We start from the raw sequence: 15,874 nt of genomic DNA on the forward strand, positions 1-15,874 counted from the left end.
TGGGCCCCCTCCCCTCCACTGTCATCATCTACATAGTAATTGGGGGAGAGGTCTCTCTTTTTTTTTTTTTCTCCTTTTTTTTTTTTCTTTCTCCAATGTGTTGGGGGGGGAAGTGCGGAGAAGAGCCTCTTTAGAGTGTAGATAGTTTGAAGGGAGAGACGGAGGGCAAGCGTGTGTGTGTGAGAGAGAGAGAGAGGGAGGGAAAGAAAAAGACCCCTTTTACTGTGCGAGATCTTAAGGGGGTTTGGAGATCTGGTCAGCTTTCAAGAACATCTGAATCCTCTTAGAGCTCCCTGGCCCAGCTGTGAGTGTGTGTCTATGCGAGAGAGAGAGAGAAAGAGAGGTTCCTGGTGCCCCTCCAAGCGCATTAAGGACACTCGGGCCTTTTAATTTTAGGAATGAATGCTGATACTTGTGTTTCTTATTGTGATCCGGCTGCCATGGATTCGTACTACAACGCAGCCTCCCAGGGCACAGAAGGCTCCTCGCCTTTTAGGGCATTTCAAGCAAGTGACAAGTTCAGCCCTACTTTCCTGGCCAGCAAAGGACAAGGCTTTGGTGACAGCAGCACTAAGTGCCGGAGCCGCTACAGCCAGCAGGAATGTCAGTCCCTGGATGGCAGCGTGCAGGCTCCCGGCTCCGCCGGAACTCCGGCCTCCTTTAACAAATACCCTCCGCAGCAGCAGCCGCCGCACCTCTACATGCAGCGAGGCCCCTGCCAAAAACCCCCCCGGAGAGCAACCTCAAGCTGCAAAGAGAGCAGCGGCCACAACGGAGCTCTGCAGGTCTCCTGTTACGGTGAGTCCTTGGCGTACGGCGCGGGAAGCACCGGTTGCGACACCGGGCAGCGACGCCCGGGGCTGGAAAGGGCCTCCCGGGGGAGGGAAAGGGCTGTTGGGAGGGTGGCTGCCCGCAGGACAAGTCCTCCGGGGGTCAAGGAGACCTTGCCCCGCACCGGCCCGCCGAGCAGTGCTGCCGGCCCAGCGCGGCGCTCCCCGTCCCGCCGCGGCGGGGGCCGCCGGGCCCCCCGAGTACCTTCCCCCGCAGCCGGGGCTGGAGCCCGCCGTGCCCGCGGGAAGCCGCCTTTCCCCCTGTCCCGCTTTGCGGTGATTGTAATGGTAATTTCTGAGCGGGGCCGATGCGCCCCCGCAAAGCGTTGGCTTCTTGAGCAATGCAGGGAAATCCGCAGTAAAGCGGGAGAGAGACAGAAAGAGAAAGAAAGAGCGGACCGCCGGGCTGCGCAAAATACTCTCTTCGGGGACCCTCTTCCAGAGGGAGAATTTCTGGAAAAGTTCGCCGAAATCTTCACTTTCCGCTGTAACGGTCTCCCACTCTCCAGGCTCTCACTTTCTCCCCTAATTGATTTCTGCTCGCTGCAGATAACCCACTCGCATCCTCTCCGCGGGTCATTAGCGGCAATTAAAGACACTCCTTGCGCTGGCGCTCGGCAGGACAGCCTGGAATGGGGGTCGCTTTCCAAGTCGCTTCCGAACGCGGGTTTTAAAAGGCTTTTTCGCGAGGATTCTGCTGTATCGAGGCAATTAGGGAAAAGGAAAAAAACAAAACAAAATACCCCCCCCCCCAAGCCACAGTAAAAAAGCCAACAACCAAACAACTAAATCCCCCACACCTATTTTTCCGAAGAAAAGGGAAGTGGAAACGAAATCTCTTCCTCTCCCTCCCGGGGAAAGCGGGACTGTCCCGGCCTGGATTCAGCGGGTCGCTGCTGATGGGGGGCAGCCATGTCCCCGTCCTCAATCCGCCGGTCCACCGTGAACCCGCCGGGCAGGGACAACGACAGGGCCGTGCCGGCTCTCCAGGGAGCCCCCAGGACGGGCGGTCACTGAGGAGCGGGAGCGCGGGGGAAACCGGGAGAGGCCCGGGTCAGGCCGGCGATTCCACCTCTAGGCTCTCGCTGTCATTTTGGGTGCCCTTTGCTCTTTAGTTTCCCTTTCCCCCATATCTAGACTCAAAAGGAGGCAGAAGCGCCTTTCCCCTGCCCACCGCCCGAACCCCGACATGCCGGACCGCTTTCAGGCGCCGTCGGTCACCCGCTGCCTGCAGCCAAGGTGTCCCCGCACCCCTCCCTGTCCCCGAATCCCGGTCCGCAGACCCGGTCCCTCCCCACACAGGTGACTCCCTTTCCGGGGAGAGGACGTTCAGTCCCGGCCGCGCTGCCCGCTCTCCACCGGGCCGGGCAGGGGTCAGCCCTGTCCCCCCACCTCGGGCGGCGCTCTGCCCGGCCCTCACCCGGGTGGCACAGCCCGTCTCCCGCTGGTGTTTTTCCGCCGGGCCGCGGAGTGGGGCAGGAGGGCTCCGGCCGGGGCTTAGGCTGGGGTTCTCTCCCTCTCCCCCGCTCCCTCCGTTCCCTGCCCCTTTCCCGCGGACGGACAGTCCCGCGACGGCGCCAAGGGCCGCTCCGCATCCGCTGAGGCCTTCTGTGGCCAGGCCGGGCCCACGAGGAAAGGGCACGGTGGGGCCGGGCAGCCCCGCGAGGACAAGCACGCTCTCCGCTCCCTCCGGGCGAAGTGGGGGCGCAGGGGAGCCCCGGTGCCTTCCCGGCCCTGCCACCCCGTCCTGCTAACCGGTTCTCTTCTCTTTGTAGGTTGCAAAGCCCAGGGCACCGGCTTAGCCTGTGATGACACATTACAGCCCCCGGCAGAGGCACACGAGTTTATCACTCTCCTTAACACCGCAGGGGTCGCCCCCTCCCGCCCCGTTCTCCCCCCGCCCCCGATTTATTTCCACGCGGGGCTCCGGGCTTGGCTCCAGCGGGAGCCCTGCGTCGTCGGCGGGTGGCCCGGCCCGGCCCAGACCCGCGCTCGGTGCGAGCCCCTTGTGATGTGGCTGGGGACGATGGGCTGTAATAAAAGACACATGGATCCGCAGGGATAATTAGTAGCAATAATAATAATAGTAATGGTTAATGATTGAAGAGAGAGACTCGCTAATAATAGCCAGATCGGGGGTTCGCAGAGCGACTGCAGCACCCGTAGGCGCCTCTCCGCCTTCCCCCCAAGGGCTGAACGCACCGCGCTGGGCGCAGGCTTTGTCCCGGTTCCAGGGACCGGGATACCACCGAGTCCGGGTAAATGCCTTCGGCGTGGGTGAGAGCGGGCACCGGGAGCGCCGTCCTTCTGCTGCGCAGCGGGCGGGACGCAGAAGGTCTCCCTCGGGGAGCGGGCAGCTGCCCGCTGCCTCCCGCCGAGCCCGCGGCCGCGCCGGTGCCGGTGCTGCCCGTGTGCACCTTGTGCGGCCGGGGGAAGCGGCGCGGAGGCAGCGGGGGCCGCTGGCTCCCCGCGTTCCAGCTTGCCCGGGACTGAGAAGGATGCTGGGGTGGCGGGGCGCCGTGCCCCTAAGTCCCTCAATTTTAAAAACAACACCTCCTCCCGCAAAAGAGGGGAAAACCCACGCAAAACTCTAGGCCGATAAACCGGCAGGCTCTCCCGCCGGGCAGTGAGTGCCTCAGCGGCCGGCTCCCCCAGCCCCGCGCCCGGAGCTGCAGCGGGCCCCCCCGCCCGGGACGCTCCCCGCACTGCCCGGGGGACGCCGCTCGCCCCCGTCTTTCGGCTTGTAGAGCCCCCGGGAGAGCCCGGAGAGGAGCGGCGGGGCCCAGGCCGGCGGGAGGCACGGCGGGCACGTAACGAGCCGGTGGGAGAGGGTCTACCCCTCCTTTTTTTTAAAAAAACATTAATTTTAATTCTTTAATAAAGAAGTCATTTTGAGTTATAAAAAGCCCGTGCCTGCCATCTATTGCTTTCGGCTTCTATTTCTAGATCTAAGCCTTTCCATTGCATTGTAAGGATAAATATAGGTCAGGGAGAGCTGCTGCCGTAAATACACGGCGGACACGAGCGGCAGTCGCCGGAGCGCTTCCAGCCTGGCTGCTGGCAGGGCTGGTGGCACCGGGCGCCGGGCTCCGCTCGGCCCTCTCGGAGCGGCGGCTGCCGGGCTGGCCCGGGGGGGTCCCGGCGGGGCTCCCCGCCTCCCCGCCGCTCGCCCCCCCTGCCTGTGCGCTGCCGACAGGCCGGCGGCCTCGCACGGCTTCCCCCGCTGTCCCTGCCGTAAATAGGGGTACGGGTTATCCCGCAGCCCAGCACCGGCAATTAAAGCCAAAATCTGAAATAAAAGCTCTAAGAACAGGTTATATATATCTTGGCTTAGAAGGGGAAAAAGCTTTCGAATGATTTATGTGCTGTAGTAATCTGACTTGCCATTTCTACTGCGTGGAGCTGAAGGAAGTTATACGTCTTGAAACATATGTATCCATATACACACACAAATATATATGTATATTGCTGTCTAGAAGGACGGGCTGGGAAAAAAATCCTTTGCGGAGTGAAGGCGAATGTGATGGGGATGTTTGCTCAAAGGAAACAGGAGAAAGGAAACAGGTTTTCTCTAATAGAGGAAATTCTTTAAGTGCCCGGTTATGCAAATAACGACCATTTCTATTATTTAGCGAGCAAATAAGAAGTGCAGCCTAAAGTGCGTTATTAGCAGAAGTGCAGAAAGCAACTGCTGTAGGAATCAGCGGCTCGCTGTGTGCTTTTTCAAATTGACAGTTTTAATGCATTTTTCCTCCTCCTCCTCCCCCCAGTGCAATGTAAACTGCAGGCACGGCAGGAACGAGCTCGCTGGCGGTCCCCGCTCCGCCTCCCAGGAGAGACCGCTGGCTGCCAGGCGCTCGGGGCTCCCCGGGAGCGGCGTGGAGCCCCCGCCGATGTCGAGGGGCTTTGCAGAGCTCGCCGTGCGCCGGGGAGCGCCGGCAGCATCTGCCTGCTTCCCCCGGCTCCGGCCGCAGGCCCCAGCCCGGGGCGAGAGGGGGTACCCGGGGCCGTGCGCTCTCCCCGGGATTCTTGCGGGGCGATGCCGTGACCCCGCACCGGTGTCTGGGAGCGTTACGGTGTATCGTGTGTTTCCCCCGCCCCACTGTGCATCCCCGCAGGAGCGGCTCCGCCAGCGGCCCGGGATGCAGAGGGCTTTGGGAGTGGTCCTGGGCTCCGGCGGCCGTCCCGGTCCTGCCTCCCCTTCCTCTCCCTGTAGCTTTGATCTGGGCTCCCGGCCGAGCTCCTTTCCCCGCGGAGAAGAGCGCCGGCGGGGTGTGCTCGGCCCCCCGCGCACCCCGGCGGGGAGAGGTGCGGGGGGCGGGCGGGGGCGATGCTGCTGCCCTGCCTCCCGCGGGGGGCAACAGGAGAGCGGCAAGGGGAGAGGAGTGCGGGAGAGAGGCGCGGGCGGGGGAAGCGGGGAAGGGCAAGGGGGGGCCGGGACCCTGGCGGGCACCCGGGGCGGGAGAGGTGAGCAGAGGCGAGCGGGCGGCGGGGCCGGCCCCTTCCCGGGTGCCGCGGGCCGCTGCCCGGCCGCGCTCGGCCGCCGCTCCCGGCGCGCTGCTGACGCCGCCCTGGCAATCGCCCTCTCTTTCCCACAATAGGGCCACCAGATCTGCCATTCAAGGGCTCCGGCACCCTCCCAGGGAGGGGAGGGAGCTCTCGCCAGGAGTTTGGCTAAGCCTCTGTTTGAACAGGCACTCGGAGGTGCGGGATCTCCTCCGCGGGAACCTGCGGGCTTTCCTCAGGGAGCAGGAGGCGAAGGTAGGGCTCACGCCGCTCTCCCCGGCTCGCAGCGAGACTTACTCGCGGCTCTTCCCGAAGATGTTTTGCGCTTCTCTTGACTTGGCCGGTCCATCTGGCTGGAGGCTTTTATAGGATTCCTGACCCGAGCTGTTTATAACGCTCATGTGTCAAAGGACCAGGAGCCTCCCTTCCCCTGTATTCCTGCCTCTCCCCCCTTGCAGGAAGATGTCTTTTCGCACTGGAGCTGTTTATTTTCGATTTGTCCGCTGCTGATGGGGATTAACTCCACTTTGGCCCTACGCTTCTGCGGTGCAGGCTTGTAACCCCAGCAGGACATTACCAGCAACAAGGAGGGTGTGGAAGGAGAGAGAAAGAGTCTTAAAACTTTTACTAGTCTCTGTTAAAGCAACACAGTGCGAAGCAGACGAGAAAAATACTGATGGGGAGAGAGATTTGGAGATGCTTACTGAGTGCGTCTTTTCCTAAGGGTTTGGTGTAGGAGTCCTATTAACAATATATGCCGATGCCAGATAGCGCAAATGAGCTGTGTGTGTGTTATCTGGGGCTGCAGGCTGTTTATTTTGTGCAGCCTTTTGAGTGTACATTCAGTGTGGTTGCATGACTAACTGGCTGGAGTGATTCACTGGCTGCTTTATGGGTGACTGCTCAAAACAAGTTGTGAATCAAAAGAGATTTCTTTGGCTGTGGTTTCTAACCTCCCAAGTTAAATGCACTCAGGGTTTAAGGGGAGCTAATGTGCGGACTTCAATCCCTCAGACCTTAAAGATTTATTTCTTTTCCAAGCCCTGCGTTCAAAGTCATGATGAATTTCCCTTGTAAGAGGGAGGTGATGTCTGGGAGGCTCGGAGCCAAGGTCTGCTCCAAAGGACATCTCCAGCTACAGCCCTGTCCATTTGGTCACCCTAGTTCCCAGCTCTTCAGCCAGTTTTGCTCACTGGAGTCCTTAAGCCACTTCATTCGGGGCATTTGGGTAGCTTTAGCAATTCTCAGGTAAAAAGCATGGTGCATCGTGTGGCAGGAAGAGACTTTTCTTCCCATTTTGCAGCTGGAAATATTGAGACTCAGAACCTGTGAGCTGCTTGTGCAAGGTGAAGCTGCCACAACTCAGTGGCATCAGTGTGACCTTCCCAAGGCTCTCAGCTGGCTGGAGGAGGAGCCCACAACCAGAGTCAGAAAACTCACAGAGCAGAGGTCCTGTGTTTCATTTTGGAGGGGACTGAACTTAGTGTTTTTGACAGCCAGGTCTTCATTTGGTGCAAGAAGCTGTAGCAATTGGTGTGTTCTTGTATGCTCAGGTCTTTCGGTACATAAAATAGGCTTAACCTGGCAATCCACATTAATGGTCTAATCTTTAAAAATCAACTCATCAGGGTGGGCAACTTATACTGGGCAACACAAGACATGGGTTGGTCACTCCATTTAAAAAAATTCTGAGAAATGCCTGCCCTAAAAGTTGTATGTTTCTGAGGTATTCCTCCTACACATCTGGAAAAAAAAATCTCAATTGTTAATCAGCTTGGAGAGCATAAGTCTAATATCTTCATGTAGATACTTCCAAAAGGAGAAGAGAAATAATTCTGAATCAGGAGAAGCCTGAGCAGTAAGGTAGCTAATACAGGACCCCTGTGACTCAAGAAACATTTATTAAGAGAGAGATGGGAACATTTCATATGAATAAAGTGTTAGAGTAATTTACCATAGTTAGATGTCTCTCAGCTGCCTGAACTTGTAAATTAAAGTTCATAAGTAAAGGAAAAAAGCTACTTACATATGTTAGATGAATGTCCTCCACTTTATTTTCTGTGTAAGTTCAGATGAATCAATGTTATTACACATACTGGTGAATCTGCTTGGCTGTGTTTTCATTCATGTTTGCAAATCGTCTTCATATTTAGACTGTCACATACGCAGACATGATGTGAAAGAGCAATTGTGATCACCATGATATTTCTAGGGTGACTTTTTTTGATGAGAAACAGACGGGTCAGTGAGGAATCGGGGAGAGGGGTGGGTGTAGGAAGGAACAGAGATGAATGAGAAGAGGCAGGGGAAGAAGAAGAGGAGATATCTTGGATGACTGATGAGCAGTGGCAGACTCAGCACTAATATTGAAGGTGGCCTGCAACTGATTTTACGGACTATGTAACTATGAATCCACCAGCATAAAAATTTTTCTCTCTCTGTTGAGAATAGCTGTGATTCAACATGTAGTAGCTGCTATCTTCAAGTTCCAGCAGGATTTAGCCATTACAAGCTGGTATGTCATGAGCTGTGGCCTCTCCTTTTCTGCACAGATCAAAGACCATTGCATCGCCTAACTCAACAGTTAAACGGCTATTTACAACTGATCATTCTTTTCTAGTGAAGATGCAGTTTAAGGGTTTATCCTGTTGCAGTTAAATCTGCTTGCTGGAAACAGATTGTTGAATCAGTATTATTTCTAAATATACTCTTTATTAGCAAGAACTGTGTTCATTAGCTGCCAGGCAAGTAGGTTTTCAGCTGGTGATGGAGCCTGGAAGGTAAACTGGTTTAGTTGCTGATAGACATGCTGTATGCTGAGGCTGGGTGAAAACTCTGTAGGGCTTATGAAGATAGCAACTGCCTTTATTCAGTGAAAGTCTGAAAACACTATGAAACCAGAAGGAGGGAGTCACCAGAAAGTCGAGGCCCACCACAGAAGTACTGTCAATGGGAAATGAGGGACCTGAGGACGAGACAGAACAAATATTTTTGGCAAGCTTCTGTCTGGGGGAAATGAAAGAAATGTGTAACGTCTCGAAATAACTTCTATCTGATTGCTGTTGTGTTTAGGGAGATAGGGCTTTGTGTGCGAGCACTGCTGCATAAAAGAAATACCTCAGGTCTCATCAGGTCCTGCCTGTAGTGGAAGCTGCCTCCTCAGGACTTCAGATGTTGGCTGCCTGCTTCAGTTGGGAGTGGTAACGCTGGTGTCAGGGTAGGATGCAGTTTCCAAAGAGGGAAACGGGGAACTGTATTCATTCTTTTGATGTAAGAGGAATCAGATAACAAAGGTGCTTGCAGACATCTAAACTAATCAGGAGCAGTGGAAAGTGAAAGGAATTCACACCAGTATCAAATCAAAACAAAACAAAGTTGTAAACTGTGCACAGGGTGAGAGGGCAATATTGGAAATTTTCCCAGAAAGGGTCAGAAGCAATCAGACAGTGCCCAGAGAGATCCAAAGGCCCAGCTGCAAGACCCCGACTCTGCTGGGGAACGCATGTGACACAGGCCAGAAGGTGTTTTATGAAACAGGGGAAATGGGAAAATATTATTCAGCCTGAAATTTAAAAGGAGGCCTGAGCCACAGCAAGGTTTTGGAAAGAATAGAAAACTATCTCAAAAAGGAAACCAAAGGCTCACCAGGGTACCAGTACCATCTCTGGTGTTGGTCTCAGGCTGTTGGGTCTGCCAAGCGGGGCTTGGGTCACCCGTAGGACTGGCCATTTCCAGTGCCTGTGCTCTGTAGTGCAAGCACAAGGGAGGCCCACAGCATCGGATTTTTCCAACCCCAGCAATGCCACTTGAGAAAGGACCCCATGGGAGGCTGACACATGTCCGTTCCCATCATGTGACTGGCTGGAAAGAGGAGCCGGGAACAGCCTTGCCCTGCAGCGCTTGTTCACAGAGAAGAGCCTGAGACCAAACGCTGGTGCAGGGGTACGTTCTGTAGCCTGGATCGCGGTGTTGGTCTTTGGTTTATCAGGTCAGGCTCTGAGACATTCTGGAGCACCATGTGGTTCTTTTCCAGCCTTCTCTGGGATGGTGCATGCCCAGACCTCATCCTGGAGTGGAGTCAGGAGCACAGCTGTGGCAAGGACCCATACCTGAGAGCTGAGAAGCACTGCGTTATAGACATAACCTGGCTTATCAAGATTTGGTCTGAACCTCGTAAGCAGATTGGAGCCAGATATCAGCCTGAGCTAGACAGGACACAGCCAAATGCTAGAGGGCAAGAGGAAGAAGAGACCCACCTAAATTGGCAGAGGACCTGCAGACGTTTTGTGTTCCTCACATCTCCAGATGCCAGTGAGGACTTCCAAAATAAATAGCCGATGGACCAATTGCTAGACACTTAGGCAGATTGTGCAAGAGGCCAGAAACGCTCCATGAAGCTGTGGGATTTATGGCAGAGCTTAAATATTGCATTTCAGCCCTTGAACAGAAGTCGGAAAGCTTGTTGCTTTATATAGGTGTAAGGTCCTGTGCTAGAGAGAAGAGTATTTCCGTCCAGTTCATACCACTTCAAGCTATTAGGAAAAGGAACTTATGCAGGATAGAAAGCAATGGGGGATTATCTACAACATCAAACATGAGTGCAGCAGCTCGGTTAAGTGCGGCTCTGATGGGGAAGGGAAATATCCACAGAGAGGGTTGTTATAAATATACGGCTAGTCAGGACAGAGCCTCATAAAAGTCTACTGAAAGGCCCAAACTCACCTCAGAAAGCAAGGGGAACTGAAGCTGCACATGCAAAGCTGGGTGATGCTGGTTTTAAATTAGAGTTGAGGCTGTAGCAAGGCTTTGTGGTGCCCAGGGCTGGATATTAAGTTGGTGTTCAGAGAACCCTGCTATTCCCTTGTAGCCTTTAATTAGTTTGCTTTTGGGAAGGGTACTTTTGTAGCTGGTTTTACTGGAAATCCCCTTTACCTTGGCCTTGGTAGCAAAAATTGGAGTTCTTGGTTGAATAACCTATTTGCCTGCATTTGGCAGTGGTCCACTTCAGAGAGAGGGCTAAGCCCAAGCAGCAAGAGAGGGGTTTATCGCCTGTGTAATTTAAAGGCATCGCAGGTGCTCATTCAGGTACTGCAGTTGGTAATTAAAACTAGACAGAGAGGGAGATGATGGGATAATCCAAAATGGAGCCACCCCATGGGTATGAGGGGAGGCAGGGACTGGGGAAAGTGTCCTTGATGTGCAAACATGCATACGGGAGACTGGACCACTGGGATCCAGGAAAATGCTCAACATAGTATAAGGTGGGAGATGAACGAACACTCAGCATGTACATCACTGGCTGGGACCTGGGAGTGAGCACCAGGGCTTTCAGCCTGAAGTGTTTTCCTTTGAAGACATGGCTCATGTGAAAGAGAGGTTTGGGCAATCTGTTTGCGGCGCCTGCCTCTGTGGGCAGGCCCCTGAGCTGTCTCTTTGAGCTTGCAGCCAGTTCTTGGACCTCCTCTGTTGTCCTGGTTAGAAAAAAAGGCCAGAAAGAGCTTTGCTGTGTAATGTATTAATCAAAGGGTGCTTGTGCCTTACTATTAATAGATAATATCTGGGATATGCCTTACTAGGTTCATTTTGGTTTCCATAGTGGGTATCTGGAGGTGAAAATGGCGTTCATGTTAGCACAAGTCCATAGCGAACTGTAGCATGGGTCTCCCATCACCTGTGGAAGGCAGCCCTCACTCGAGAGACCAACACAGCAGGTATTGCACAGCCAGCCACCCTGTCCCTGCATTATAGCTGAGGATATCCTGGCATATGGTGGAATCTTTAATAGGAACTAGTAATGTTTTATAAACAGGCTGTCACGAGCTTGAGGCTGCTAGTCTGAAATTGAACCCAGGGCAAGGTGAACTGTTGAAAAGAGGCCTAATGCTGACCAAACGTTCAGCCCGGGGTGATCAGGCAGCACTTCCCTAGTGCCAGGGGAGCATGGCACTGTCAGCCTGCCTGGCCTTGCAGGGCACTGGTTCTGCTGCTGGAGGCTCAGCTTCAGACTTGCCAGGATTACAAAAGCTCCACATGCTCCTTCTGAAAAGAGAAAGCTACCTCCGTGGCCGGAGGAGGGCAGCTGGGCATTTTTGGAGCTGACGCAGTTTCTGTTGAACACAGCTGAGGCTGCCCGTGGGGTGGGGATAGCACTGACACGAGCCCATAGTCACCAAAGGCTAGTTCTGCCAGCACCTTGTTCAAATGCCTTTTTGAGGGCAGACACCTCCCTCAGCTGGACAGCGAGAAAAGATTGAGACTGCATCCTTTTTTTTCTCCTTTCTTTCACAACCTGCAGGAATGAAAACACCCTTGCTTCATCCAGTATATATAGGTTCTCAAAAGCAGAGGTCGAGGAGCTAGAACTGTCCCTCAGAAAGGCTCCCAATATCAAAACAAGGTGTGATTGAAAAAAACGACCTCATTTGGCGACCGTGTCAGCTTTTCAGTATAGACTTTCTTCAGAGTAGCGACTCAAAAGCTCTCTGGTCATGGTGGGAAGGCTTGGAATTTAAAGCCAAACCGTTGTATAGGAGGTGGAGAAATAAAACAATGGGTGATGAGTACTCATGAGAGCTCGTTACACCCAAAACACTCAGAAAAGAGGTTCTGGGGTTTCATTATGATGTCAAAACCGTTGGACATCTTGAGCTTGCAAAATTCTTAGTCAAGCCAAGAGAGAACTGGTTTTGACAAAAATGCAGATAGATGATGGAAAATTACTACAGGAAATGTGATGCATTTCTTGCATGTGTTGTATTTCAAAAGTGGGTCCCCAAAGATGGGGAGAAACCCTACTGAGCAGTGCCTCCTGGGGACCTTACTGCGAGTCATTGCTGTTGATGTTGTTGGGCCTTTGCCTGAGATGGAGTCTGCCAGACAATATTTGTTGGTAGCTATGGATTTCTTTAGAAAATGACCTGAAGCTTACCCAAAAAGGAACCAAGAGGCTGTGATTCTAAGGGATGAATTTTTCACCATATTTGGGGACCTAGAGATGAAGAGTGTGCAACAGGACAGAGGCTTTGAGGCCAAAGTGTTTCAGCAGGTTTGTCAGATGTTAGTAAATGCAATAGGAGATACCCAGCATCCTATGGATGGTGAAGAGGGGAAGCTTGGCTGGTGCTGGGAGGAGACATTGAACCACTTGCTTGGCCTAGATGCCCCCATTTACACTCCTGGTCTCCCAGTGTTGCTCCTCAAGGCATTGGTATCTAGCTGCCCCATGTCAGCATCTGCGAGACTACAGTGTGTTTTGCACAGAACCAGAAACTGATGAGGGGGCAACTGAATCATCCCCCTGATACTTTCCAAGAGAACGACAAAAAGACCAGGACTGATCCATCCCTTTGTCTATTCTGTTGATTTTAATGACTTTTAGAGGAGTAGAAAGGGAAAGTACAGTCTGATCCCAGTTCTCCTTTTCAGACACTAGCCAGGAAACATAGCACACTCCTTGCAAGAAGTTCATAGATTTGGGCCATTTGATGTGCTCTGGTCCGGCTCATCTGGACTCTGCAAAAATCAAATGGCAGGGCTCAGTTTTTTCTAGAGAAAACCAAATGCAAGTATTGCCTCAGGCAGCACGCACGTTCTCTGATGTAGGCTTACGTGTGGAAACCTGGCTGATTGCACATCCCATGGAGATGGGGAGATTAGGAGCCCAAAGCAGATAATCTGTGGTGTGTAGCAGTGACCACATACATGCATTAACACATAAGAGCTCCAGGAGGAGTTATGAGGGAAACTGAGTGGGTCCCAAAAGCCAAGAATACAGCTGTGGATGTTAAATCTGACAGGAATTAATTCCCTGCTGGAGAAAAATAGGGAATGGCCTGGTTTAGCCTACAGATTTCCTTAAAACTAAAAACTTTGCTGAGAACTCCTTCTCAGGGGGTCAAAAGGAAAGGGAGCAGCAGCTGAAAGCCTGCAGTGGCATCCCAGTGGGAGCACAGTCAGTTTGGGTTGGCTCTATGGAAATGGCCCAACAGAAAAATGCAATATGAGTATGTAGGTAGCTAAATGGATTGCCCTGACACTCTTCCTCCCTGTATGTCTGAGATGAAGCAGGTCCATGGGTCTGGGTTCTGCTGGCAGGAGGCTGAGCAGGGGGTGGTTTTGCAGGGGTGCCTGGTGATGGTGAGTGAAGCAGCTCCCTTTTGCTCAGCTCCATGCCAGAAGTACTGACACAGCTGTGTGAGCATGGGCAAGCCAATGAAACCGGCAGATGAAGGCACCGAATACTGCTTGAAGCACATCCAGAGCAGGCTAGGAACACCCGGAGCAGGGGCCAGGGGTGAGCAGGGAACCCAGCAGTGTGGCGGTGTTAGCAGCGTAGCACCATGGTGGAATTCAGCAGGGCCCATTCCTTGCCCTGTTGTCTCCTGCATGAAGGGATATTGCACTAGGCCACCCCTTCCACAGCCCCAGCTCTCCTGGCAGAGCTTTCTCCTTGGGTCAAGAACCATTAAATAAAGAGATGACACACTGGCTTCCAGCCTGTCCCCGACTGGCAATAACCTGTAAAGCTTCTTACTGTAGCATCTGAACATCTACTGACAGGAGATGGAACACCCAAGTTTTCCTTTCTGTTTATGTCAGATCATGTTCTTAACAAAGTTACACACACAAACACACACATATTCCCCATCCCTCTCAGCTGGGAGTTATTTTGCAAAGGAGTGAGTTACATGGGAAGGTTATTTAGACTAGCATGTACTAGTTTGAATCAAATTGGACTGTATAGTAGTTGTGCTAGCCCTGTTTATAAGCCTTGCCTTCATCAGCTGTGGGAGGTGTCGATGGGGAACAATGGTTTGATTTAAGCTGATTCGGGTAGCTACATCCTTGCTTTGGAAAACAGAGGACACAAGCTGCAAATACTCAGAGTCCCTAATTCCAGGCAAGCCTCTCAGTACTGGCAGGTGCAGCACAGGGGCTCTCTGACCCCCTCTTTGGGATGGAGAACTTCCACAGTTGCCTCTAGCACTAAAACCTTGTCTCTAAAACCCTGGCTTGCTGGAAGCTACAACCTCGTAACCGTGTTCCCTGAAGGAGTTTTGTAGTTTGGAGCCCCATTATTTACATCTGTTACATCTGACTGTATAACTTCTCTTGAGAGCGTTATGAACAAAATGAATTGCAGCAGAAATCACACATTCTTGTACAGGCACGTTTGCCTCTCATGAAGTTTGCAAAATCACGACCCAGTTGTATGGTGAGCTAGTAAATCTGGGAAGGCAGTGTGCAGGAAGCCTGGTCTGAGACGAGAAGGAAGGAGACAGCAGCGTGCTGCAGCCCCCAGCAGCTTTCCTTGCAGATGCTCTGTGCCCGAGAGCTGGGGGTGCTTTGGGAAGCCGATGCTGAGGCTGAGGCCAGCCGGTGCCTCGTGGCCCCACTAATGCTGGGAGTTCGCAGACATTGGAAACTGGTTATCTGTTCTTCCCAAATTTCATTCTTCCCAGACCCTTGCAGACAGGTGTATTTCTGAAGAATGGAGGAAGACGGAGCGGGTGGAAAGGGCCCTCGCTTACTCTCAGCTGGGAAACTCTGAAACTCTATGTACCTTTCAGACCGGCACTTTTGACATGTATTGATTCCAACCCATGTTTTATGATTGTGTATTTTATTCTCCTTTCTAGGCCATCCTGCCTACAGTCACTTTTTCCCACGTGCTGTTGAGGCTTCCCATTGCTTCCCACCCTGCTAGAAAAGGCAACTTTTAAACACGGAAGCTCTGGTTGTGGCACTGGTGTAGGGATGGCGTCTTCTTTAGGCAGAGACCTGAGCTGGGGGCTGTGTCAGGACACAGACACCCTCATGTAAATTAGAAATCTCCCAAAACAAGGGCTCCCCTAAGGGAGTATTTTCAGAGACAGGGGGCATGAGGAATGAACTCCCCCTGCATTATATTTGCAAATTGTAAGCAAGGTATGATTTTTCAAGGTCTGTCTGGGACCCAGGAGTGTTGTTGGGATGACGTTGGTGAGTAATCTTTGGTCAGCAGATTGTGTGTGTGCGTCAATCGGTGCAAGGAGTAGGCTGCTGGAAGGTGATCTGTGGTGGTGAGTGGTACACGGTAGACACATGAGATAAGAGTTTTTTCTGTTCCCTGGTTGGATGATCATCGTTGGCAGAAGTAGGCTTCTGGGGTAAATACTCCTTTTCGCGGGTTCCTAAAGATGATTTCTGTAAATATTTGCTAATGTTTACTTGACATTTGCAGTCACTCATGTCAATATGACCCCATCCAGGAATGTTAACTCGAAACAAACACAAAAGTGGGCATGAGCTCAGCTGATGTGGATACAGTTTTTAATTTAGGCTGATTTTCATGGTCATCATCTTTCACGTAATCATCCAGTTCTGCTGAGAATTAGTTGTGCTCTGGGAGCTTCACTGTTTCCAAGGCTCATGATTTTTTTGTTCTCTGTTAGGAAGTACGTTACCAGAGTCACTGTTGTTTGTGTTAACTGCCTGACACTTCCTACCAAAATCCTGCCTCCAGTTGCTTCTAACTTAATCAAAACTTAACAATATGG

General features: G+C 52.6%; 1 protein-coding gene across 1 annotated transcript in view; it reads left to right on the forward strand.

Annotated features, from left to right (window-relative positions):
* Positions 1-398: 398 nt before the first annotated feature.
* ALX4 (ALX homeobox 4) overlaps positions 399-15,874 on the forward strand; it is a 44,815-nt gene continuing 29,339 nt past the window's right edge. The window contains exon 1 of the mRNA XM_027816299.2: positions 399-798. Coding sequence (XP_027672100.2) covers positions 399-798 — 400 coding nt within the window. The remainder of the gene's footprint in view (positions 799-15,874) is intronic.

This window comes from Falco cherrug, chromosome 7 (genome assembly GCF_023634085.1).
Source record: "Falco cherrug isolate bFalChe1 chromosome 7, bFalChe1.pri, whole genome shotgun sequence".
Taxonomy (NCBI): Eukaryota; Metazoa; Chordata; class Aves; order Falconiformes; family Falconidae; genus Falco; species Falco cherrug.